General features: G+C 42.7%; 1 protein-coding gene across 1 annotated transcript in view; it reads left to right on the top strand.

Annotated features, from left to right (window-relative positions):
• Positions 1–1,622: 1,622 nt before the first annotated feature.
• cacna1fa (calcium channel, voltage-dependent, L type, alpha 1F subunit a) overlaps positions 1,623–27,290 on the top strand; it is a gene marked incomplete at its 3' end in the record, with an annotated part of 37,584 nt that continues 11,916 nt past the window's right edge. Inside the window, exons 1-34 of the mRNA XM_083769823.1 lie at positions 1,623–1,796; positions 2,210–2,314; positions 4,271–4,410; positions 4,861–5,006; positions 5,712–5,864; positions 6,341–6,537; positions 6,889–6,992; positions 7,492–7,634; positions 8,018–8,089; positions 8,563–8,626; positions 8,734–8,760; positions 8,873–9,033; positions 9,671–9,896; positions 10,799–11,006; positions 11,100–11,220; positions 12,630–12,702; positions 12,830–12,893; positions 13,327–13,381; positions 14,801–14,897; positions 15,188–15,317; positions 16,228–16,287; positions 17,161–17,267; positions 18,147–18,234; positions 18,528–18,635; positions 19,054–19,106; positions 19,873–20,019; positions 20,140–20,341; positions 21,259–21,417; positions 21,897–22,007; positions 23,673–23,756; positions 24,056–24,076; positions 24,476–24,607; positions 25,385–25,450; positions 26,400–26,491. Coding sequence (XP_083625949.1) covers positions 1,644–1,796; positions 2,210–2,314; positions 4,271–4,410; positions 4,861–5,006; positions 5,712–5,864; positions 6,341–6,537; positions 6,889–6,992; positions 7,492–7,634; positions 8,018–8,089; positions 8,563–8,626; positions 8,734–8,760; positions 8,873–9,033; positions 9,671–9,896; positions 10,799–11,006; positions 11,100–11,220; positions 12,630–12,702; positions 12,830–12,893; positions 13,327–13,381; positions 14,801–14,897; positions 15,188–15,317; positions 16,228–16,287; positions 17,161–17,267; positions 18,147–18,234; positions 18,528–18,635; positions 19,054–19,106; positions 19,873–20,019; positions 20,140–20,341; positions 21,259–21,417; positions 21,897–22,007; positions 23,673–23,756; positions 24,056–24,076; positions 24,476–24,607; positions 25,385–25,450; positions 26,400–26,491 — 3,869 coding nt within the window. The 5' untranslated portion in view covers positions 1,623–1,643. The remainder of the gene's footprint in view (positions 1,797–2,209; positions 2,315–4,270; positions 4,411–4,860; positions 5,007–5,711; positions 5,865–6,340; positions 6,538–6,888; positions 6,993–7,491; positions 7,635–8,017; positions 8,090–8,562; positions 8,627–8,733; positions 8,761–8,872; positions 9,034–9,670; positions 9,897–10,798; positions 11,007–11,099; positions 11,221–12,629; positions 12,703–12,829; positions 12,894–13,326; positions 13,382–14,800; positions 14,898–15,187; positions 15,318–16,227; positions 16,288–17,160; positions 17,268–18,146; positions 18,235–18,527; positions 18,636–19,053; positions 19,107–19,872; positions 20,020–20,139; positions 20,342–21,258; positions 21,418–21,896; positions 22,008–23,672; positions 23,757–24,055; positions 24,077–24,475; positions 24,608–25,384; positions 25,451–26,399; positions 26,492–27,290) is intronic.

The raw sequence follows: 27,290 nt of genomic DNA, 5'->3' as shown, positions 1-27,290 counted from the left end.
CGACAGCGGAATGGACCGATCGTCCGATCGGGACGGACGGGCTTCATATAGATGAAACGACTAACTGTTGATGCTCTTTCATTTATTAGACATTACTTTATTGACGGGTTCATATTTATGGTCCGTGCCCTATCACAACTACCCTGAGGACTTTGTTTTTTGACGTGATATCTAGGTTACACTTGACCTAAATCAACTACGGACATGGACCCAATAAAGAAAGGTAGGCCTATACGTGATATAAGACAATTGAGCAGGAATTGAGAAGGAACCACCTTCTTATTAGGAAACATTAAGCGTTTGCTCATATATCAGCATTAGCTGTAGCCTACTGTGAAGTAGATTATGCTCTGGGGAATAATGTTCAGTAGGCTATTTACAAATAGTGATCACAATTAGCATCAATAGAATATGTTTTAATATTTATTTTTCTGAAATATGAGTTGTGTGGACATTCAGTGAAGGTAATGTGTCAAACACATTTCAACTTCAACAGTAAAACTAAATCCATACCAAATCTATTCGCACTTAATTGGGCCCTCCAGTCCATAATAGACTATTATGTCATTGCACATTATTTTATGGGCCTTTATCAATTTGGCTATTCATCTCTAATTTTACCTGTCTGCAATCATAAACAAATAGCCTACTCCCCCATCAGGCTTCATGTGTGATCAACACAACAGGTGTCCTGCTTGGGGACAGTGCCACACTGCTCTGAATAAAGAAGTAGGTCACACCTGGGCCTATATCTTCTGAAGCCTTACGAACATGATACCTGCCTGCTCTCTTAACTGTGTGTGTGTGTGTGTGTGTGTGTGTGTGTGTGTGTGTGTGTGTGTGTGTGTGTGTGTGTGTGTGTGTGTGTGTGTGTGTGTGTGTGTGTGTGTGTGTGTGTGTGTGTGTGTGTGTGTGAGAGAGAATTGTAGCCACATGGTCAAATCCTTTCCCTCTTGGTGTTGAATACAGTATAGATTCATCATGACTTGTTTAGCATCAACACAGCAGGGCTTCTATAAGACTCACCCCATGCAGGCCATGCCATCACAGCACCCCCAAGGTCTAGGTCACCATGTGTTTCCCTAGATTTAGTTTAGTCAAGGTCTAGGTCACCATGCAGTGTTTCCCTAGATTTAGTTTAGTCAAGGTCTAGGTCACCATGTGTTTCCCTAGATTTAGTTTAGTCAAGGTCTAGGTCACCATGTGTTTCCCTAGATTTAGTTTTAGTACTGTATATTGTTATCTTTTTAAACTTTGAACAGCATATCTGACAATGACTATAATGATTACAACTTCAATGGATTTCAAACGTTTTCTATGACCTCTTTGCATTCAGTCTTTCATGCATAAAAACACAAGCAATTATAAATTATAAATTCTTATGTTTTTATAATTAATAATGTGATTTTCAATGGCTGCATCTGTTGATTATTATTGTATTAGCGATTATTACTTAATATTCAAGAAGCACGTTTGAATTCTTGTATTTTTTAAATAATCATATCTCAACAAATCAACACAAAAAGTAAAAAAAAAATGCTGGGGTTCAAGTGGTTGAAACAAAAACTAAATGATTGTTGTGCAACCCTGTTTGTTTGTTGGCAGATGGCGTCGAGGGGGGCGATGCCGGGAAGTCGGACACCATGGGCTCAACCAGCTCTGTCAAGAGGAGAGGAGGGGGCGGCAAGAAGGCCATGCAGGCCAACAAGTCTGCCCTCAGAGCCCCCCGAGCTCTCTGCTGCCTCACACTTAGCAACCCCATCCGCTTGGCAGCACTGTACCTGGTGGAATGGAAATATCCTTCTCTGTTTTATGTGTTTTATGTGTGTACTGTGTCCCCTGCACCCTAAAGAGTGGGAACCTTATTATTATTATTATTATTGCTACTATTATGCACATTTCTGTATGTCAGCATACCGGGAATGCATCTGTGTAGTTTTATATTTTAGCGTTGGCTATTCAAAAATAGCAGACATACAAGCTCACAGTCACTTTGTGCTGCGCTGCTAGGTTGTACATCTACTATTTTGGAACATCTTTGGAAAATCTTGAAAGTTTTAATTCTTATGCAGGTTCAGTTCCTGTCTCCAGGATGTTTGTTACACGTTGAACCTCCTCCTTGCCATTCATGTCGTGTCTGTCTGTCAGTATAGTAGAGATGTGTACCAACTAGCCTACTGTGTATAATCTTTAACCGCAGCCCTGCAAGCCTTTTGATATATTTATTCTACTCGCCATCTTTGCCAACTGCGTGGCCATGGGCGTTACCAAACCGTACCCCGATGACGACTCCAACCGGGTCAATCACAACCTGGTGAGTTGCTCTTGGCTTGTGCTGAGCATACAAGTTAGAAAGGTTTAAAAATGAAACATGTAGAACAGTCACCTATATGGATTTGTTGCTGTATTACATTAAACACAATCTATGTTAGTAATCAAATACCACTTGATATGAAATGGACTTAAGTAATTGACTGATTCTGTAACTACACAGCAAGGACAGACTGTCATATTTTAATGCAACAGAGGCAGTTTACTCAAATACTGTACTTAGAGTAAGTACAATCTTTATGTACTTATTCAGAGTCAGACATTTTAGTTTTTTACTCCACTATTGTACAATTATTTTACAGACAAGTTACTTTGCAGATTTAGGTTAAGTTTCCAGCTGCAACATTAAAGTGATGAACAATAATTACTAATGGAGAAAGACCTTTCTGCATACATTACTCACGCATGCATGCACGCACGCACGCACTCACTCACTCACTCACTCACTCACTCACTCACTCACTCTCTGAAATTATCTGATAATTATGTATACCTGAGCATATACCAAAGTAATTTAAAAAGCAGGTGGCTTGCGCACATCCAGTTCCTGGCTGGTGCTGGACTAAGGTAAATACAGTGAAGAGAAGGACTAAGGTAAATACAGTGAAGAGAAGGAACACCATAAGTAACGTATGGTGTTTTAAATAAAAGAAAACACCATTGGAGCAAACCTGTGACTTCCTTCTCTTCACCATATATCAAAGTAAACCATAAACCATGCAAGTATTATTATATTTTACTCACTAAAAGCGATTAACCTTGAGCGGTCATTTTACTGCACCCCCACCCCTAGATGCATTGTGGGATGAGTCCCTCCGTTGCTTAAGGAGCGGATCCCTTTATTGGATTGGACTCTGAAGTCTAACATAATTCACACCCCACTTGTCAAGGTAGTCAGGTTTATTTAACCACCAGAGAGAGAGAGAGGGGGGGGAGGAGGGGGGGGGGGGGGGGTCACAGAGATGCAACAACAACAATAGGCCTAGACCAGTAGACCGTACTATAATAACAATATCAGTTATAATAGTCCATGGAAACCATCAATCGGTGGATTGGTGGTTACAGGGGGTTCACATCCATAGAAGAGTCATGGGAAGATCCACAGCAGTTTCTAAGCCATAGCCGCATATGGCTAGTCCCAGGCAAGCCAGAGTCAGCTCTGTAAGCAAAAAGGAAAGTTTTAAACCTTATCATTTTTGTTATTGATTTCATATAGCAACATGCCTCATTTATCTACTTTCATAAACTGACCGGAAACAAATCAGGTGACTAAATATTGACTATGCAATTCCTTATGGATGCACTCCTCATGAGCTTTGTCCATGCTGTGCGTGTCTGTGCCAACTTGTGCTAAAGAACTATTGACAGTGGTGGCAGTGATTAGTATTAGGACAAAGGTTGCTAGAACGGGATCTGGTGACCGGCTTAAACTGTGTTAACCAGGCAGTGGGTCAAGAGGTCACAAAGCCACAGAGATCAGCACTGTGCAGCTAATACTGGTCATTTCTGTGTGGTTGGAAATGCTTACAATGTCTGCCTATACAGAGTAAATAAAACTTAGAAAAAGCAAAAACAGGGACTTAAAAAAATTAAATAAACTCCCATACACATAGAATATGGTTTCATCTCTATGGTTATTCCATACTTTTAGAACATGCTTTTATGTTACTATGTAATAACCTATTACATAGTTAGATATAGAACATTCTGGTATGGTTGTTACATGGGATTTTCAATAGCCCTGATCTGAGGCCCTAATAAAGGAACTGTGTCTTAATATATTCAGAACCTTGTCCATACAACGCCTAATAACATATTCAAATAACTTTAAATGAAAATGTACATGTAACCAATGAAGAGAAGCCCAGCAGTGATGATATGGTGCAACTACATGTTTTCAATTCTGTCTTCGCTCTGCGCCCATGTTGTGTGTATATAGGAACAAGTGGAGTATGTGTTCCTGGTCATCTTCACCATTGAGACCTTCACAAAGATTCTGGCCTATGGCCTGGTCATGCATCCCAGTGCCTACATACGCAGTGGATGGAATCTGCTCGATTTCGTCATCGTCATTGTTGGGTATATATATATATATATTTTTTTTTTACAGCTACAGTACAATATGATATCTAGTAGTGTTATCTCAGTTCTCTGACTCAGATAATTGTTTAGGGCGGTATAACGGATCTGTTCTGCAGCATTGCATTCCCTGTTAGTTATTCCCTGCCCCTGGAGCATTGCACTGAAGGGGTTTCAATATAAATACTTTCAGAAATAACTACTTTACGTAAATACTTTCAGATATACTATATTATACTGTACATTTACATGTGCACAGTGCACACACACAAACTAAACAATTGTCTGAGAGAATAGTCTCAAGCCTGATTTTAAAAGATATCACAGGAGGTTTTGAACAGATATAATGTTAGAGTTGTAGAGTTGTTATTTGTGTGTGTCCAGGTAGTTCAGTGTGTGTGTGTGTGTGTGTGTGTGTGTGTGTGTGTGTGTGTGTATGTGCGTCTGCAGGTTGTTCAGTGTGATAGCAGAAGGGATGACAGATCATAAACCAGGGGAGGCTCACCACGCTGCAGGAAAACCTGGAGGTTTGGACGTCAAAGCTCTCAGAGCCTTCAGAGTGTTGAGACCACTCCGACTGGTCTCTGGAGTACCAAGTAAGTTCACAATGTGTACCGTGTGTGTGTGTGTGTGTGTGTGTGTGTGTGTGTGTGTGTGTGTGTGTGTGTGTGTGTGTGTGTGTGTGTGTGTGTGTGTGTGCGTGCGTGCGTGCGTGCGTGCGTGCGTGCGTGCGTGCGTGCGTGCGTGCGTGCGTGCGTGCGTGCGTGCGTGCGTGCGTGCGTGCGTGCGTGCGTGCGTGCGTGCGTGCGTGCGTGCGTGCGTGCGTGCGTGCGTGCGTGCGTGCGTGCGTGCGTGCGTGCGTGCGTGCGTGCGTGCGTGCGTGCGTGCGTGCGTGCGTGCGGGCGGGCGGGCGGGCGGGCGGGCGTGCGTGCGGGCGTGCGGGGGTGCAGGGGTGCAGCAGTTAAACAAGCTAATTGATTTAATCGTACAATAATCGATTTTCACAAATTGCAAAAATTGCCGATCTGCAAGCTCAGAGCGCATCACCGCGTTTTGACCTTGTAGTTCAGCAATTATTTTGGCTATTTTACATAATATTGTTTGGTCGACGAAGATAAAACAGGGCTGGCTCTGTTCGATTCAGGTGACTAAAGCTATTAGAATAATTTTGCGTTGATTCATTGATGTATACAAAAATATGAAAATATGAAAAACAAGAAAACTGTCGATAATTGCAGCCCTACATGTTAGCATGTACAGTACTACTTATGTGGGCTAATGGAAACTGCATGTGGCTCCAGGTCTGCAGATTGTGTTGAACTCCATCATGAAAGCCATGGTTCCTCTGCTGCACATCGGTATGCTGGTGATGTTCGTCATCATCATCTACGCTATCATCGGCCTGGAGCTCTTCATCGGCAGGATGCACAAGACCTGCTACTACTCAGGCACAGGTCTCTGCTCTTCAAACTCAGTTTGAACACACAAAGAATGAAACTCCCAGGATTCACATGCATAGGAAAGGACCGCACACTCCGGGTCCTTTCCTGTGTATGTTAATCCTATAGTAGAAGGTTTAATTTTTCATGATTTTACTTTTTTCTTCCCACAACTAGCACCTCTCACCTCTAATTAATCTTAACACAGTGTGTTTGTATTTCACAGCAGTATACACATCCATGACCATTACAGCCTAGGGCAGTACAACCTGGAATAACATTTCCTTTTTTCACATTCAGCGGTTTTGTCCCGGGCCAGCCTAGCGGTCCAGGCACCCAGGCTTCTAATGCTCAGACCTTTCTAAACATCATAACTTACAGACACTGAATGATAAACGTTGTAGTGAGAGATTAGTGTCTACTCTGAAACTCTCTAATTTCTGATTGGACGCAAAACCTGATCTTCTGTCCTTTGCGTTTGGTTGTTGTAGAGCTGATGGTGGATGACGATGCGACACCGTGTGCATTCGCCGGCAACGGCCGCTTATGCGACATGAACAGCACAGAGTGCAGGGGCAGGTGGGAGGGGCCTAATGGAGGCATCACCAACTTCGACAATATCTTCTTCGCCATGTTGACAGTTTTCCAGTGCATCACCATGGAGGGCTGGACGGATGTCCTCTACTGGGTACAGAGTCACGTTCCTGAGTGCTTCCTCATCCTCACTGGCCCCTTTTCCACCAAAAGAACTTTGGTTCTAGAACTGATTCCGTTCTAGATTGTTGGAACCTTGGTTCTTTCACAGAACTGGCAGCCATTTTTGGTTCCAGTTCCGAACCAACTTTTAGGGTTCTGAACCAATTCATTTCCAGTGGAAACACTCTGAGCTGGTTCAATATTAGGCGGGAAAAAAAGAACTGAACCGGTTCAACGCCGGTGGAAAAGGTGCCACTGCATGTACACTTCTGTCTCTTTCTCCTCATCGTCACTAATCTGCTCTCTCTCTCTCTCTCTCTCTCTCTCCTCTCTCTCTCAACAGATGAACGATGCCATTGGCTTTGAGATTCCCTGGATTTACTTTGTCTCCCTGGTCATCTTTGGATCATTTTTCATTATCAACCTTGTATTGGGTGTGTTGAGCGGGTAAGCAATGAGAAGGTGATCGGTGTTAAAGATACAATCCAGGACTTATATAATAAATGATGACTTTAATACTCTGTATCATAGAGTATGATGATACAATATAATTTGCACATCTTCAGTGGTTGGAGGTGTTCTCCGTTCCACTGAGACAGGCTAGGTCATCTACTGATTGACAACGTCAATACATTTATTTGAAACAGACCGCACACCGGATTGATTGATTGATTGAAATATTTATTAACAGTTTGCAGAATTACAGTACAATTCAAGCACAACTCAATACAAAGACTGTTAACTGTGAGTGGACGACCCAATAAAGCACACTACTGTAGATGCACTGGCATCTTTACAGTATTGTAGTTCAGTATACCCTCTCTCCATTGTGTGAGAGAGAGACCACAGACTATGTCTGTCTGCTCATATTTGTGTTTGTATGATTGTGTGTGTGTTTGTATGAGTGTATGTGTGCGTGCATGCATGCATGTGTGTATGTGTGCAGTGAGTTCTCCAAGGAAAGAGAGAAGGCTGTAGCACGTGGTGAACTTCAGCAGGCTCAGGAGAGCAGGCAGATGGAGGAAGACATGATCGGCTACATGGACTGGCTCATCGAGGCAGAGATTGTCGATGAAGAGGGCAACAAACGTCAGTACAACACCATGACTCACGCACTCGTACATATGCACATGCACACACACACACACACACACACACACACACACACACATGCACGCTGGGTTCAGATCAAAGATTCACTATCAAAGATTCAAAGATTCGCCATTCAGAAGATTTTAAACTTGCAACCATTTGCAACAGAATCCCAGCTTGTGTATATACTTTTGAATGAAATTCTGAATTCCCTCCCTAATATTAATATTATTTATATTTATTATATTGTTTCGTTTTTGTCATCATAGCTTAGTTTTCAATTTTCGTCAGTGAAAAAAGGTAGTCGACAAACATTTGTAATCGTTTTCGAACTGTCATCAGGGTGATGTATGGTGATGTAATCCTCTTCTTCTCCGAAGGTGCTGCCATCGCCAAGAAGAAGATGATGAAGAAGTTTGGCTGGTACAAACACAGTGAGGATGGAGGACCAGGTAAGACCACTCTCACTGCTTCTGTGGTGCCTCCACACAGGGAAATTAACACATTAAGACTCAGACCTGAGGCCGATTCTATACAAATGCCTTTAAATCCTAACAGTTTTCTGATAAACATATGTTGTTTTAATCAGTGCTGCTCAAACCTTTTCATGTCAAGGAGACAAGGACCTCCAAAATTATATGTATTTGGCCGCTGAGCCCCATCTCAAAATATTTCGTTCCAGGGACCCCCGGGAGCAAAGATTTGCTATAAAAATATATACACAGTATATTATATTCAAAGATTTGCACAAACTTTCACGATTTTTGAATTGCCAAAGTATTTATAGCTTTAAAATGACACAGATGCTTTCCTAGGTTTAATATGTTAACACTGAACACAAAAAGTACCTAAATCCACAAGTGTCTCACAGATAAAAGAACACTGAGGATTGTGCTATTCATGACTCTTCTATGTTGTTTAACAGAATCGGACTCTGACGATGATATTGCGTATCTGGAAGATGACAGCGGATTCTGTGCTTCACTCGTGTAAGAGAACGGAAAAATGTCCAGGTTTTTGCTTTACATTATAGGTATGTGATTTAGTTTGTCGATGGTTTAATTTCATCATTCTCATTTCCTCTTCTTCTCTTTAGGGCTAAGATGCTGGCCAATAGTTTCTGGTAAGTATAATAACATCTATGACTACTTTATAATAATGAGAGAATAACTTCTGAATAAAAGATGCCCCAAATAAAAGCTATTCACCAATCATTTCTCTTTCTCTGACATCAGTGACCAGTTGTGTCAGCTGAATCACGCCTTTAGGAAAAACTGTCGCGTTGCCGTCAAGACCAATAACTTCTACTGGCTGGTTCTTCTGCTGGTGTTCCTCAACACTGTAGCCAGCGCCTCAGAACACTACGGACAACCCAAGTGGCTCACAGAGATGCAAGGTAAGGATGGTACACATTTCCTCTTACTTGCCGCGAGAATTTTACAGACTATCAGCAATAGTTCATGCCTCATTCATACAGGTTAATGCCTTTAATCGTGCTGAAGGGTCTACCTCCTCCCAAATAAAAATTGCTTCATTGCGGTTCTTTGTGGATGTACTCATGACAAACAATTGTGTGACACACACACACACACACACACACACACACACACACACACACACACACACACACACACACACACACACACACAGTTCAACTCCCCTGGTGTGTTAGTGTGTCTTCGTCAGAAACCGCTTTCTCTGATAAGTGGGCGTGGCCTTGATGTGGAGGGTTAAGACATATTGTTTCAAATTGTATTCAAAAATTGTTTCTGTGAGGAAAAAAGGAAATAATTGTTGCCTATATAATATAATATTTGCCTATAACGACCAAAGAGGATGCCAGGTTGAAAGCGTGCTGCATGTGTTAAGGGCACTTGTCCACTGCTTACTTAGGATGGGTTAAATGCGGAGGATACATTTCCCATATGTACGTGCAAAAAGAGAAGTACGAATAAATTCACAAATAAACCTTTAAAAAGTGGATAAACAATGTCCCACTGACTCCCCCCCGCATGTCATTCTCTGTCCGTCAGAGCGAGCCAACAAGATCCTGTTGCTGCTGTTCACACTGGAGATGTCCATGAAGATGTACGCGTTCGGCCTGCAGATCTACTTCATGGCTCTGTTCAACCGCTTTGACTGTTTCGTGGTGTGCGGCGGCATCCTGGAGACAATGCTGGTGGAGATGCAGTTCATCCCGCCCATCGGCATCTCTGTGCTGCGTTGCATCCGTCTGCTCAGGATATTCAAGATGACACGGTAACCTCCAAAACAAGAACTAGGGCCGATATTATCACCCTCACAATGTCTGTTTGTTTGTTTTTAATAAGTTACAGGAGTAATTATATTATTGTATGGTGTGTGTGTGTGTGTGTGTGTGTGTGTGTGTGTGTGTGTGTGTGTGTGTGTGTGTGTGTGTGTGTGTGTGTGTGTGTGTGTGTGTGTGTGTGTGTGTGTGTGATATGAAATGTGTGCCTACCATAATCACAGTAATCCTTAATCATATTCCATATATTCAAGGGCTTTTGGAGAGAAATGAGTCAGACTTCAGTCACTGATGACAAATTAGAGCACAGCAGAGGGCAGGTGTGTGTGCGTCTGTGTCCGCTGGCACTCGTTGATGTTGATTCTGCACTGTCAAATAGGCCAACGTGATGTTGTTACCTGACAATTAGTTGACTTTTGGTGAAAAAGCCCACATACTGTATATCGGTTGATATCAGTATCAGAAATTAGGAGTTGAACAATATCAGTATCTGTATCGGATATCGGCCATTTTTTTTTATATCGGACATCCCTAACAAGAACTTCGAAATAACGAAATATACGAAAATAACGTTGAACGGTGGTGAGCAAAAACAGAGAGAAGGGCTGGAGCGGTGGCGGTGGTGACGTCATGTTGTATTTCGGTGGTCACTTAACCACCTAAAATCCAGACTATGTATGAGTCTTTAGCTCCTCTAGCTCAGTCAGAACCAATGTGCAGACTTTATTATTTTCTATTGTTGATCTGCCGTTTTTCCAGCACCTGGATGACTAGGATGTACATGGATCTCTCTAACCTCCAAAACAAGACCTCTCCTCTCTTGCCTCATCAAGTTTGAGCCAGAACTCCTACACAGTTCTCATAGCAACCACTCAAACTCCCTGTCATTTTGCAGGCACTGGGCGGCCTTGTCTGACCTGGTCAACTCCCTGCTGAACTCTATGAAGGCCATCCTTTCCCTGCTGCTGCTGCTCTTCCTGTTTCTCATCATCTTCGCCCTGCTGGGCATGCAGCTGTTTGGAGGCAAATTCAACTTTGATGACACTCAGATGAAGAGGAGCACGTTTGATTCCTTCCCTCAGGCTCTGCTCACCTGCTTCCAGGTGAGTTACACTCACCATGTTAATAGTACCATTCATTACTGTATTACTGTATGTATTATTTATATAAGTCTGTCTGTCTGTCTGTCTGTCCAGATCCTGACAGGAGAGGATTGGAATGCGGTGATGTATGATGGTATCATGGCGTATGGAGGGCCAATCTTTCCTAACATGGTTGTGTCTATGTACTTTGTCATCCTCTTCGTTGTTGGTAACTGTATCCTTTCTCTGGTCAGTGACATATCAAAGTACCGTCAGTGTTTTGGTGAGTTTCTTATTGCTGAACATCAAGTAGGTCTGTCTGTATGGGTCTAATTGCACAAACCGCTAGACCAGAAGGAATTTCTTGTGTGCCCTGCCAGTAGACCACAGAAGTAGGGAGGTCCCCATCACATGTTTCTGCTCCCAATACGATTCGGATCATTTGATTTTGAGTATCTGCCGATACCGATTTTTCACGTTTATGCCATATCACAATAGTACAATATCCGAAATCACAAACAATAGCCAGTCTAATATCAGGATAGTAAGTAGCCTTGCAGAGCCATGAGGCCCATAGGGCAGGAGCCTATCTCCTGTTTCTGTAGCGTGAGGCAGCTTGATGTACAAGTACAGCCCCTGGACATGACGCTAGTATGTCGCAGGGACTTACCCCCAATCCAACCCTTGATGCTGAGTGTCAAGTAGGGAGGCACTGGGTCCCATTTTTAGAGTCTTTGGTATGACCCGGCCAGGGATCGAACCCCGACCTCCAAGTCTCAGGGCGGACACTCTAACCACAAGGCCACTGAGCTGGTCTATATCAGGATATGGATATAATATTGATACTAGGGAAGTGCCTATCACATTTTTTTGCTCCTGATCCGATTCCGATCATTTGAAAATGACGTGTTCCGATCACATGATCGGATCGGGACAACTCTAAACAGAAGTACACTCAGTTATTTTTCACTGTTTTTTTTACTTTTGGAAATATTTGACTTTAATTTCATAATGGAAGTCAATGGGGCTCTGATTGGGCTGAAACCAGATACATCATAGATAGATATGTCATAAGCGACTGGTGTCACAGGCTGGCCACATGAGATCTGAGATCCACATGATTTATATTTGGGCTTTATATTTGGGCATGCCTGATACATAACTCCATATACAGGTATAGGAATAAAATGACACAGAGAGACAGATACAGAAATCTCCATATATGGGCATAAAAGGGACACAGACAGATGGGTGGAACGGATACTCTGACACGGGTACAACGGGTATTGTATAGCCGGGTGGTGCATGGATCTCCAACTTCCGTCGTTACTGACTCGGTGCTCTACAGCCGGGCACCGGTCTCGTTACATTAAAATAGAGAGAAGCAAGCACTCAGGCAAGTAGTTCACAGTAGGTATCGGGTGCACGGTTCGCCTCAATGTGTTTCACGCTGAGGAAGGCCTGTGGGCCGAAACATCCGTATGTTCTGCTGCTAGGGGTGAACCTGTATTTAACAAGAAATCCTAACTGGATCAAAGTGAGTGCTGGTATTCCTTTCTATATGTTCAATTGTTGCTAAAAGCATGGCCGCTGTTGTCCACCTGTTCTTAAGTAGTGCAGTTCCTTCCTTAACGTGGTGTTCAGACATCCTGCTTAACGTCTTCTTGGCCATTGCTGTGGATAACTTAGCAGGCGGAGGATCAAAGAAGAAAGTGGAGTAAGTGAAGCAACGATGAACTAAGATCCATCCTGTTATTGTACAATGTCCTATAAGAGCAAAGACGAATATATTAGCTTTCTTTACAATACAACAAATCTGCTCTACCCTGCGCTTGTCTTCGCAGAGAGAAGAAGGATGAGGAAGAGGAGTGGGATGAAGATGAGGAGAAGGAGGGTGAAGGCGAAGAGGTATGGGATGTTTAGTAACTTCAAACTAAGGCTTGGCGTGCTCATCTAAAAAAGGATGTCATTGACCTCTGTCGGGTGCAGATTCCTAGTAATATAGAACATCAAAAAACAAGCACACTGTTGAACGTCTCTTCAGTTTTCATTTTCTTAAAGAAAAAAAATTAAAAGAAATAAAAGAGAGAGAGATATTCAACTTGTGGGTGCGGTTGTTCTTTTGATGTTCTATGTTTAATAACCTCACAAGCATTGTTATCTACATCACTGGTTCTCAATTTCTGGCACAGGGACCACCAGTGGTCCAAATGGACCCTTACAGGTCTGGAACTCTGGAGCTAAATGGACCCTTATGAGTCTACCTAATGGAACCAAATGGGCCCATTTGGTTCCATTGGATTTTACAGCATATTGTCCTCTCTGTGTTTACTGTGTGCAGAACGAAGAAGATGACGGGGATGAGATGATGATGGGGGCCATTGAGGGACTGGAGGGTGAGTGTGATCTCAATCGGCCACTTTTTGCAAAGTCGTACAGAATGATTAAGTACATAGGGCATTCATTTAAAACACAAGATGAAATGTGGCCACTGTGGTAACTAAGTAACCACATTTCATCTTCATCAGTCTTAGTTGCAGGCATTTCATGAGTGCTGGTACACAGTATAACACCACTGGAAACGTTTCCTGTCAACGTATTACACTAGCAAGGGCTAGCAATCAGGGAACCCATCCCTAAAAAAGGAATTTTAATCATTCACAGAGATCTGAATCTGTCTAGAGATATTACTCCGCTAGTTAGATGCCTAAACATTTAGCCTGTTATTCACACACTCGCTCGGGGCAGACTGATAAACTGTTGTCCCACATTCTTCGTCTTCATCTTTCGTGTATCATCCTCAAATGTCCAACTCTGTATCGTGTAGCGACGCCCTTTTTTCTGGTCCAAATTGGAGTAGGCCGGCCTCAGAAGCTGGTCTGTACAGGGGGCAGGTGTTAAGTATGTGTTCGGCAGACTGCTCAGGCTCGCTGCACTTGCATGTTGCACTGTCTGTGAAGCCTTACTTCTTCGTAGCTGATTTGAAGCAGCTGAATTGAAGCAGCCGACTCCGGTTCAGTAGGGTCCATTGCTGGCGTGGTAGGTCCTCTCCTTCAACGCCAACACCCTGGTCCCAGATGTAGCGATGGATATGGGAGGGAGCAGCAGACTCCCACTCCTGCTTCCAGGATGCCGCCAGCCATGCACTTGTGGACAAGTCCTCCGGGATGGAGCGGAGCATCTCTTGTGCCGCCTTGTTGTAAGGGTGGCGGGACTTGGGTGGCGAGTCTGGCGACAATCGTTATACAAACTGGTCCTGCACCATTTGTTGTTACTTGCAGAACAGGATGCGTGGAGGCTGCCATCTTCTCCTCCCTCTCCACATTGAGGTTCTGCTGTTATATTGTATATCAGCACGGCTGTGATCCAAAGATACAAAGAGTATCTCTCTATAACAGCTATACCTCCTCTCTAATTATTGATATAATTATAATTTATATAATATGTGGGAAGGAGGATGACTGAGTTAAGCAGTCACACCTGGCCTGAGTCAAACTAGAACTGTACTCAGAGCTGGGTGTGGCTGCGCACCTGTTGTGCATGGACTTGATCAAGGCACAACAGGATAAATCAGTTATCTCCACAAACACTCAGGAGATAGCCTCTGTCCGGACAGTGGAGAGATCGCCTCTCCTGTGTACAATAATATTATTTTACACAGGAGAGGCGATCTCTCCACTAGTTCTAGTTTGACTCAGGACAGGTGTGACTGCTTAACTTAGTCATCCTCCTTCCCACAATATAATAGTTATAATAATGTTTTACATACTTTGTATTGCTATTATATCTAAACTGTTGGTCCTTTTTTTATGTAGGGATCGCTCCAATGAAACCTGATTTCTCAGCACCCAAGGAGAAAATTGACCCCATTCCTGATGGAAGCTCATTCTTCCTTCTTGGGAAGAAAAACTGGTAATTGCAAATTCTGAATGTTTATTTATTTAAGCTGATGCCTATCATTCTATTGTGAGGGTGATGGTGAAACCAGATCCGATCTACAAGCTCATCGCGATGTATTGTGAGCTTGTAGATATATAGGCTATTTTTGCTACTTCTGCACTGCTTCTGCGTGACACTGTCATATGTCTAAGCAAAGAAATAGGCCATTAATTTATACTTCTACCCGAGGTTGAGTGAAATTATTGATTGTTTCGTAATAGGTAATAGATTGTATGCTGATCTTTCTGCTTGTCTTTCGACAGTCTGCGCGTGGCGTGTCACAACCTCATCCATCACCCCTACTTCACCAACTTAATTCTCATCTTCATCATCTGCAGCAGTGTCTCTTTGGCCGCCGAGGATCCCATCAAATCTCACTCCTTCAGGAACATTGTAAGAATCATCTCCATCGTATCCAAGTTGTTCTCTTTGCGTTCAGTACTTCATCTCAGCCTGCTCATACAGTACTTAAGCCTCATACTTCATCGTATGTGTTTCTTACAATACGTTGTTAATGTAGATCAGTTAGAGTATGTTGCAACTAAAGTAAAAAACATGACATGACAACATGGCTAGTGAGCAACCGCTGCTACAGCTAATCAAATCAATAATGGGTGTGTTATATAGCTGTGTCCAGAGCTATGGATGTGCCAATGTGCAAGCATAGACAGTAGTAATGTCAACACTAACAGTGTGTCACACACTTAAACACATCCATTACTCATTTGATTAGCTGCAGCCTGCAGCATTGATTGCCTACACCTGGCCTATTGGGCCAAAGTTGGGTCCGGGGACCCCCAGGCGTCCTCGAGGGAGTTCCAGGGGGTCCCCAGCTAAATGATAGTTTGAAACCAAATGGACCCTTATGGGTCTGTAACTCAGAGTGTACAAACATTGCTTTTACAATATAAATTGGGGGTCCCAGAGATAGATATGCCATTAAATGGGGGTCCGTAGCCTGATGCATGTCAACCTGGGGGGTCCTTGAAATTAATCAGGTTGAGAATCACTGCTAGAGCCATACAAATCTTCTCTTATGGGGGTCCCTGGCACATCTTTTCAAATTGGGGTCCACAGGATAATTAGTGTCAATTTGGGGGTCCTTGACATGAAAACGTTTGGGAACCACTGCTATAGGGCACCGCTCCACAGAAGCCTTGTGGCGCCTGCCATGTTTTGAGTTTTTAACCTCAACTGGAAAACAAAATCGGCTGAGGGCTTCATTTGACATAATTTGATAATAACAGCTTGACTTGATTATGTGGATACCATATGAGATGATGTTCCTGTGTGTTGTCCTCAGGTGCTGGGTTATGCTGACTATGTGTTCACCTCAGTGTTTACAGTGGAGATCGTACTGAAGGTCAGCAGCATCTCACCTCATCCAAGTCAGGGCTGAAACACTTCCAATAGCCTAATCAGTTAACAGATGATTAATCCAATCAATTGATTGATTGATTGATTGAAATATTTATTAACAGTTTGTAGAATTTACAGTACATTTTAAGCACAAACTCAATACAAAGACTGTCAACTGTGAGTGGACGACCCAATTAAGCATTACACTTGTTTACAACAGGGTCCACATTGTTCAATTCATCAAAACTATACATGTTTGTCTTTGTTTCATATTAGAAAATGAAAGGTTATGTTTGATCACACGTTTGTACATAACACTTTGACCGGGGTCCTCAGGGCTCTATATTTGGTCGGCTCCCTTTTCCCAATTTTCGAAATGATCATATATTATAACTATGTATTTATTGAATAATGACAGAATAATTGATGGATGTTGCAGCCCTAATAAAATACGGACATGACTCCATCAGTGCTAAATGAAGTCAATACCGAGTATAATTCAGTAGTAAACACAAAATGAACAAATGAAACCGAAAACATATTTTCGATCAGTTGTTCTTAATAATGAAACTGTCATGATGTAATAGACATTTTTAGAATCTGATCTCAGGTCAGAATGGGTTAAGGTAAGGTCCTGACCCCCAGGGATCAGGGTTCCAGGGGGTCCCCAGCTATATGATTGATAGTTAGGAACCAAATGGACCCAACATGTCTTTAATTGCAAGACGTACAAAAGTACAAAGTACAAAATGTATACAGAGTTATGGGGGTCCGTGGCTTAATGCATACCAATCTGGTATCTATAAAATAAAAGGTTTTTTTGAGAATCACTGTTTTAGATAAATCATTGAATTGAATTTGTTTCTTCATCCTACAGATGACGGTTTATGGAGCGTTTCTGCACTCCGGCGCCTTCTGCAGGAACGCTTTCAATCTGCTGGACCTGCTGGTCGTCAGCGTTTCTCTTGCATCCTTCTTCCTCCAGTGAGTAACCTGCCAAAACGTAACTGCTGCTGCGGTAAATTAAATACGCTAAAATGTCTTCTGTGAGTGCTACACTGTTTCTTAAGACTGTGAGTCTACACCCGTACTTGATTGCCTAAAATGCAGAGCCGTCAATACTTCTCATTGGTCAAATAAATATAATTATTCACAGACAAAGTTAAAGGGGAAATCCACTCATTTTCAATATAGAACTATGTCATTAACATACCTTAGAGTTGTTGTGTGGAAATAATAGAAAAGTCGCCCCCTTCTGTGTAGCCTAGAACTGGAGGTCTAGAACGTGAGGTCATGTGATCAGTGATCACGAAGATGTACACATAGTATGTCTTTGTCCAAGGTATCTCCAAGCCAGGTATAATAATGACAGTTCAATGTTGAAAATGAGTGGTTTTCCCCTCACTTTCAAAATGTTTCAGAAATAGCAAAAACAGCAGCATCTACAAGCTCACAACACGTCACAATGAGATATGTTGTGAGCTCTCAGCTCTCAGATCAGATTGTGACAAAAAATGTAAAAAGAACCACCGCTCATCCGCTGAAAAAACGTAAGTGAGGTGCTGGAGCCACAAAGGGAAGCTCCGCACGCAAGATCTGCGCACAATCAATGTATTTATTTAGCAAGCTTTCAGTGCCATGCTATTTTTGTGTGACATACTGACATTTGTATGATGAAGTATGAAGAGCAGATATGATTTTGCTGATAGCACTCTCTAGTGTTCAATAAAGGGAGTTTATTCACGGTTTCATTTATTACAACATTCTGCTTCACTTTTCCATTCTTTCTCGTCTCAGAGTTTTATTGGTGGTCTTATGTTATTTGACTTCATTATTCTGAATGATACACATTGTTGCTCTCAGCTCAAGTGCCATCTCTGTGGTAAAGATCCTCCGAGTGCTGCGAGTACTGAGACCCCTGAGGGCCATCAACCGAGCCAAGGGCCTCAAGGTAAGCTTTGTTTGTTTGTTTGTTTCTCTCGTCTCATAGGTTGACAACATTTGTTATGGCAGTGGTTCTCAAACTGTTAAATGTTAAGGACCCCTCAAAACCCCCTTCTCAGAGTTACAGACCAGTGTAAGGGTCCATTTGCTTCCTAACTATCATCAATAATTAAGCTGGGGACCCCATGGATCCCCCTCAAGGACCCCTGGGGATCCCCGGACCCCACCTCGAGAACCACTGTGTTAGGGAACATAAATGTGGATTTATGTAAAACCATGTGTTTCGTTGTGTGTTGTCAGAATGTGGTGCAGTGTGTGTTCGTGGCAATCAAAACCATCGGTAACATCCTGGTCGTCACGTCGCTGCTGCAGTTCATGTTCGCCTGCATCGGTGTGCAGCTCTTCAAGGTTTGACTGGACTTTATTAAACATACTGTATATGGATATCAGATAATAGTATATAATCAAGGTTGGAGAGAGACATTTTCTTCGCCAAACAGCGAAGACAACTGATCTACACACTCATAGCATCTTGTGATTTGACGTGTTGTAGATCTTCAATACTTTTTGTCTTTTAATCTTCATTTTTGAGTTTGATGATTTTTTTTAGAGATGAAAAACAAAGGAACGCCATGGTTAATGTGGTTAACATTAATTTAAAATTAAACATTTTAAGTGTTATATTATCAGATCAAAATAAATGACCAGAGGCCGTGGGATATCAAAAGCAGTGGCATGGCCCCCCACATTCCCCCAGCAAATCCAACCCTGCTCAAAATGATTATGTGATACAGGTCTGGTGACTCATTGATATTTTATGTTACAGGGAAGATTTTTTTCTTGCACAGATGAAGCGAAACACACTCCAGTTGAGTGCAAGTAAGTTAACTTTCTCTCTATACTTTCTCTTCTACATTGTCTTGTGACGGATGTCACGAGACATTCGTCTCGTGACAATGTGTAAGAACACACACACACACACACACACACACACACACACACACACACACACACACACACACACACACACACACACACTCCTGTCTTTTTTGCAACTTAATATCTTGACTGTTGCTACCTAAACTAAACTGTAGAAGGTACTGCTACGACAGCTACTGCTGATGGTTAATATGCCAAGCTTAAAGGTATATACATTGTACATACAATGTCGCTGATGTATTTTGTATTATTCTATTAGTATAAATCTACAGACTTTCTTTTTCTCTGTTTTTTCTCTCTTTCTTTTTCTTTTTACTGATACATTGTCTGAACTCTGAAGGAAGCCGAACAAAAATATGTTTCATTCTTATGTACTTGTGAACAAGATGTAACAACCTTGTACAAAAACTTCAACATTGAACCTTAATGTGTTGAACCCCTGTATATGCGTGTGGGCTAACCAATAACACCTCAGGACTGTCCTGAATCACTGCCCTCCTCACTCTCCTATCTAGCATCAGGGTCTTGAGCTCTACAGTGTTGTCAGCTACGTAGGTGGTGTGCTTCTTGCCTTTCCTGGCTTTGCCCTGGGTTGGCTCCGATAGTGTCCGTTTGCTTGTAAGGGGCCACTAGTACCGGGTGCCTGACACAGTGCCCTGCCAGCCTCGTGCTTCTCTCTCTGATTTTGTCTGTGTTTGAACCTCAGGGGGACCTACGTGGTTTACAAAGACGGGGACATGAACCATCCCATGGTGAGAGAGAGGATCTGGCAGAACAATGACTTCAACTTTGACAACGTTCTGCAGGGGATGCTGGCTCTGTTCACCGTGTCGACGTTTGAAGGCTGGCCACAGTGAGTTTCTCAGTGCTTCTCCGATGTTTTCATGTCAAGTTGATATGTATCATCCCAAATTGTTAGTTGCGCCCTAATAAAAACTAAAACCATTTTGTTTGTGTGTGTGTGTGTATACAGGCTTCTTTACAGAGCTGTTGATGCCAACGCCGTAGACAGAGGCCCAATTTACAACTACAGAGTGGAAATATCCATATTCTTCATCATCTACATCATCATCATCGCCTTCTTCATGATGAATATCTTTGTGGGTTTTGTCATCATCACATTCAGAGAGCAAGGCGAGGTGGAGTTCAAAAACTGTGAACTCAACAAGAATCAAGTTAGTTGGTTTTTTTGGCTAAATCTTGAAAGATGTTTATACAGTGACGTTTTATTTACATCATCAAAATGTCATTATTTGTGAAAAGCTAAAGAAAGAGAAAAACTAAGGAGAAGTTCTACTTCTATGGTCAGGCACATGAAAATCCGGGCACAACTGTAAGTTAGGATAGGTGATGGCTCATGTTGATCGAACATCGAACATTCAGCAAAAGAATGCAACATGCAGCTTGTAGATTAGTATTACTATTTATTGTGGCGAAGGAATTTGGTTTATAGTGGGAATTCGGGGGGAAAGTATAGTATTTTTCCACCTCTGGGGACATAAACCAGCTGCTGTATTGAAGTGAAATTCAGTGTAAAGGATGGGAACAGTCTTGACAGATAGATAGTTACATTGCAGCTCTGAGGTACAGTATAGAATAGATGCTATACTGACTCAGAAAGTTCTACAGTCCAGAACAGGCGGAAGGCTATAGGAGGAAGGCGTATAGTGATGGTTTTTCGTGTTCTCTCTGTCCTCTAAATAAAGGCTCTTTATTATAACTGCTGCAGGCCCATGCACACTCATCCACGCTATTCCAACACGTGCAAGATAAAATAACAGTCAGTTATAGAACTGTATATGCATACTGGCTTTTTAAAACATTTCTTTGCTCCCAAAAGTGATTTTAATTACTTTTTAAATTTTAATTAATTATTTCTTTACCTCAAAATCAAAATATATAACTGATCACCGTAAATATCACCATAAAAAGTTATATGTATTGAGTTAAAAACTTTGGCACACCCAATTATCAAATTGTTATAGGTTTTGGCATTCCTTGCTGCACTTCATCTTCAACAATGGTACTGTAGATTTCCATTACTCCATATAATCCAACTCCAATTATTTGTTTCTCTTCTATCCTAATCCAGCGTCAATGTGTGTACTACGCGCTGAAAGCTCAGCCTATAAAGATTTATATTCCCAAAAACCCGTCCCAGCTCAAGTTCTGGAAGATTATCAACTCCAGCCAGTTTGAATACCTGATGTTTGTACTCATTCTGGGCAACACGCTCACCCTGGCTGTGCAGGTAACATATACCATATAATAATATAATAATAATAACATATACTGTAAATATATTACTCAGTGATTCCCAACCTGTGGGCCTGGGCCCATTGATGGGCTGCAAGGGTATTGCAAGTCGGCAATTATTTTTTTATCAAAACACTGACTTGTATCTTTAAATCCTTGAGAAAAATGGGTTTTCCTAGTGATACTAATAACATTACACTACGTTGGTTTATTGATCCGAGCCTGAACACAATCGATTGATTGATTGATTGAAGCTCTGAAAAAGCCTGTGGCCCACCCATCAAAGTGGTCAGATGGGTGGGCCATGAACGTGAACGCTTTCCAAATTTTCAAGTGGTTCAGGTTCAAGGTTAACTTTTCAGAAATGGTTGGGAACCACTGTATTAGATATTGCATTTCACACTTGGTTACTTTACAATAAAATATCACTAACAGCCCCTTTAACATTGTTCCGTTTCATGTTTGTTCCTTCAGCATTATGAACAGTCTAAGATGTTCACCTCCGTCATGGACACGCTCAACCTGATCTTCACCTTCGTGTTTACAGTGGAGATGATCATCAAACTGATGGCACTGCGAGCACATGTGAGCTGAAAAATATAACAAAACTAGAAAAAGTGCCCTTCCGGGCACAGGTCTCCACCAGGTTATCCACAGATCCGTGCAGTTAGAGGTAAAAACACTTTTCGGCCAGTTATAGCGCCACCTTGAGGCTGAGTTGAAATTGTTCATGTGGCATTTCGTCCTCGGCCTAGTGGGAATGTGGGTGCACAATTTCACGGAAATCACGCGATGTGTTCATGATTTGCAGCATTTTGTTTGAAACTGAGCACTCCTGTGAACTTTGGAAGCCAATCTTAACCAATCAGGATGGAGTCTGATAAATCTGAAAGACCCGTTTCGTTGAATGGCTCTAGAGAGACTGTGTACCAATTTGCGTGATGTTTGGACAAAATCTGTAGGTGTACTGTGCAAAAACGTGTTTTGCACAAAGCGGCCTCCTGGTGGCGCTATAACAGGCCGTTCTGGAAAGTTTGGGGCAGAGGTTCATGGTTGGCATCCAGGGAGTGTGTGTGCAAAATATGGCATTGAAAAACTTGTTTTGCACAAAGCGGCCTCCTGGTGGCGCTATAACAGGCCGTTCTGGAAAGTTTGGGGCAGAGGTTCATGGTTGGCATCCAGGGAGTGTGTGTGCAAAATATGGCATCGACCGGGTTAACGGTGGCCGAGATTAGCTGTTCACGGACACACACACGGACACACACACGGACGGACGGAGTGCAAAACATACTCTCCCCACATGCCTTCGGCCTGGTGGAGACAACAATACAGTATCAGTCGTTTCTACTGCCAGAGCTGAAACGTTCATAGATCTATTTGACCACATTAATAAGACTCACTTTGGGTCTGAGTGTGAGGTTAGTACTATGATGATCACTGACTGAGGCTTCAGAACTCCTTTCACCTTGTAATTGTCTCCACCAGGCCGAAGGCATGTGGGGAGAGTATGTTTTGCACTCCGTCCGTCCGCGTGTGTGTCCGTGTGTCCGTGTGTGTGTCCGTGAACAGCTAATCTCGGCCACCGTTAACCCGGTCGATGCCATATTTTGCACACACACTCCCTGGATGCCAACCATGAACCTCTGCCCCAAACTTTCCAGAACGGCCTGTTATAGCGCCACCAGGAGGCCGCTTTGTGCAAAACAACTTTTTCGATGCCATATTTTGCACACACACTCCCTGGATGCCAACCATGAACCTCTGCCCCAAACTTTCCAGAACGGCCTGTTATAGCGCCACCAGGAGGCCGCTTTGTGCAAAACAAGTTTTTGCACAGTACACCTACAGATTTTGTCCAAACATCACGCAAATTGGTACACAGTCTCTCTAGAGCCATTCAACGAAACGGGTCTTTCAGATTTATCAGACTCCATCCTGATTGGTTAAGATTGGCTTCCAAAGTTCACAGGAGTGCTCAGTTTCAAACAAAATGCTGCAAATCATGAACACATCGCGTGATTTCCGTGAAATTGTGCACCCACATTCCCACTAGGCCGAGGACGAAATGCCACATGAACAATTTCAACTCAGCCTCAAGGTGGCGCTATAACTGGCCAAAAAGTGTTTTTACCTCTAACTGCACGGATCTGTGGATAACCTGGTGGAGACCTGTGCCCGGAAGGGCACTTTTTCTAGTTGCTGAATGTTATTATGCTAATGATAGATTAATGATTGGTGATCTATTCACAGCACTACTTCATTGATGCTTGGAATTCGTTCGACGCTTTGATCGTGGTGGGCAGTGTGTTGGATATTGCAGTTTCCGAACTCAGCGTGAGTTTGTGACATTGTGGTTTTAGTTGTCATGGTGACAGCAGTCATCACACAGGTTGCTGTAGATGTATTTATATACATATATTATATTTGTACTGTACACATTTAGTCAGCAGTAGTTACGCCTGTATGTCTGCAAAAAGATAAAAATAATAACCAATAGCATTCATTATTATTACTTAATGCAGATTTAGTTTTACAAATAAATGTTCATGTTTTATCTTAACTATAGTCTGTTTTCAACCCTCATCTTACATGCTGTCACTGGTTGCTCTGGAATCTTTGGACTATTGATGTAGGGAGGCGGGGGCCATCCTGAGGTAAAAGAGACACACACACATGCATGCACAGACTCAGGGACACATCTCACACACACACACACACACACACACACACACACACACACACACACACACACACACACACACACACACACACACACACGCACGCACATAATATACTGTACAATAATATTTGCTATCTCACAACATTATCCTCCAAACAGCAGATCTGTAAAAGAAAGATTAAGAAAGGAAGAAATGAGTCCAAGCTATGATTCACATCATTCACTGTCTGTCATCTCTTTTCAAATAGCCCCCTCTAGTGTCTTACCGCTTATAACCTATAGCTCAAACATATGATTGCCATTGCTACTGGCAGGAGGCCGGCCTGTTTAAACTCCATGGCTCCCACATGAGTACTATTGTTTTTCTACCCAGGGTGGAGGTAAAGAAAGCGGCAAAGTGTCCATCACATTCTTTCGCTTGTTCCGAGTCTTGAGATTGGTCAAATTGCTCAGCAAAGGGGAGGGCATTCGAACGCTACTCTGGACTTTTCTCAAGTCCCTCCAGGTCAGTACTGTATTCTGGAAGAAATTATTAGTTTCATACTGTATACTTAAAGCTGCTACAGTATAAGCAATAATATGTCAACATGTTTATGACTTTTTTGGTTTTTCTTGGTATTCTGACAGCCAGCAATGAGTCAAACGCTCCTAAAAAATGTAGTCTCTTTGACACATCTAGGGGCCACAATCTGCATTCAAAGATGTTGCTAGAAACTTTGTCATTAGTCGAAAAAAAGAAAACTGTCGAAATGACTAACCAATCAGGAAGTAGACAGGCAAATCGACCAATGACAAAGCTTCCAGGAAAATCTTTGAATACAGATTGTGGCCCCTAGATGTATCACAGAGACTACATTTTTTTGGGAGCGTTTTACCCATTGCTGGCTAAAAGGGTCATTAAAATGTTGACATATTATTGCTTATAGCAGCTTTAAAGGATAACCAAACCCCAGTGTGTGAAGCCTGGTGAAAAGCAATGTACTGAAAAAGACATCTGCTGGGGGTGAAGAGAACGCAGCCATAAGACAAGGCTCTCTCTTCAAACTATGTGACTTCCATAGAAAATGAATTGAAGCTGTTTCTTCACCGCTCTCCCCCAGGACAGACACAAGACACATGATTTGTATATGTGAGTGAGGCCTCAACAGCTACTCAGTTAGTGTCACCTCACCTGGCAACACACATCTGCATTTGGGGTTTGGTTCCACTTTCAGTGAGAAACGGTTAAACAGGCAGCTGAAGGTCTTATTTTAACCACAATATTTATTTTGGTTTCTCCTAGGCCTTGCCTTATGTCGGCCTGCTGATTGCCATGATCTTTTTCATCTATGCTGTGATTGGCATGCAGGTGAGTATCCTGTGCAGTGTATGCAATGAATATGACTTTGTGTGATGCATCATGCAAAGTTATACAGTTGAAATACTAGTTTGTTGCAAGTCTGTTTCTAGGATGGTTGTTTGTCCTTCATAATTATTTTTGTTTCTTGTTTACTGGGTCACGGGTGACTGCGCATTCAGGGGCAAAACCATTTTGACTGAACCGTGTACATCTGTCTGAGTTCTGAGTCCGCTAGTAGAACAGCAAGCTAGTCCCGCTCGGGACGCTGTGGGCACTGGTGGCGTGTTTCCTCCTCCGCGTCATCAGTGCCCATACCCGAAGGCGGGGTTGGCGAAAGGGCCTTTCTGTGTGGAGTTTGCATGTTCTCCCCGTGTCCCCTAGGGTAGGTACCCTCACAAAAAACATGCAGTAATCCTGGTCACTAAACTGCCTCCCCCTGGCCAGCCGGGGTGCCTGATGGAGGGGAAAGGAACTGGTTGGAATAACGTGTTCCTTCCACGCGCTACGTCCAACCAGGGAAACTCCCCCCTGTCAGGTGTAAAGGAGCAACTTGCACACTCAGGCATGAAGGAAGCATGAGTTCAAGTCCGTTGCTCTCCCCTTGTCCCCCATATATGGGGACTAGGTTGGTGGAGGGTGTGTAGAGCCCAGGATCACTGGTGATTGACACAGGGGTGAAAAATGGGTTACAAAATCGTGGGATAAAAAATATATATAAAAAAAAAGAAAAAGAACAGCAAGCTAGTGCTACAGTGCACGACCATACTGTAACTAGAAGGATGCATTCCAGATCTGTTTTAAAGAAGAGTGCTGTGTTCTGCCATCAAGCAGCACAGAAATCCATGTTTATGTCCTGCAGGGATGGGAGACTCTCCCAGGGAGAGAGCTCCCTGTGACACAGTCAACCGACCTCACCTGTGTTTTCATATTCAAAGTGGTGTGTTCTTTCTCCTTGCAGACGTTCGGAAAGGTGGCCGTAGACGAAAGCACCGACATCAACAGGAACTGTAACTTCCAGACCTTCTTCATGGCTTGCCTGGTGCTCTTCAGGTGTGAAAGGCAGAACAAGAACCTGAGCCTCCGCAAGTTTTCAAACGGCCGCAATTTTGCTCTTACGTCAAACTCGGGCTTCCCATGTCGATGCCGCATTGGCCGCTGCTAGGGTTGTCCTGATCCGAGCACGTGATCGGAAATCGGGGCCGATCACGTCATTTTTAAATGATCGAATTGGATCCGGGGCATATAAACGTGATTGGGACATCCCTATATCAATATTATATTCATATCATGATATTAGACTGGATATTTTCTGTGATTTCGCATACTGTTCTATTCTGATGGCATAATAAAATAAAAATATAAATTTCGGAACGGGAAAAATCTGTATCGGCAGATACAAAAAAACAAAACGTGATCGGATTCGGGACATCCTTAGCCGCTGCTGTTCATCTGAGCGATGGTGCATGATGATGTAGCAGTAATATTGACTTGCAGCAGGAGGTCTCACCACAATTACAATCATCATAACTTGTTGAATTGTCATCCGACTTCCAAGTGGTTTGTTATGCTCGTCAAATAGAGAAAATGGCCAGGTTCCCCTGGCTGGCAGTGACATTGATGTACGAGTCGACCCACCAACCAATGCACTCACTGTCTATCTACGTATATATATATCTACATTCATTATATTACAGTAAGAGACCACACCTGCTCAAAGTTTAACGTTTTTTATTGAATGGGGAACCCAGGTTGGGTGAGACTGTAGTCTCAGAAGCGGATGCCGTCGATGGTCGCTCAGAGAGCGATCGTCTCTGCTCCTGATACTGTCCCGGGTTCCTGGAAGAGCTGG

The sequence above is a fragment of the Protomyctophum parallelum genome (genome assembly GCF_964188405.1).
Source record: "Protomyctophum parallelum genome assembly, chromosome: 7".
Taxonomy (NCBI): Eukaryota; Metazoa; Chordata; class Actinopteri; order Myctophiformes; family Myctophidae; genus Protomyctophum; species Protomyctophum parallelum.
The sequence above is the reverse complement of the archived record's forward strand: the minus strand, read 5'-3'. Positions and strand labels throughout refer to the sequence as shown.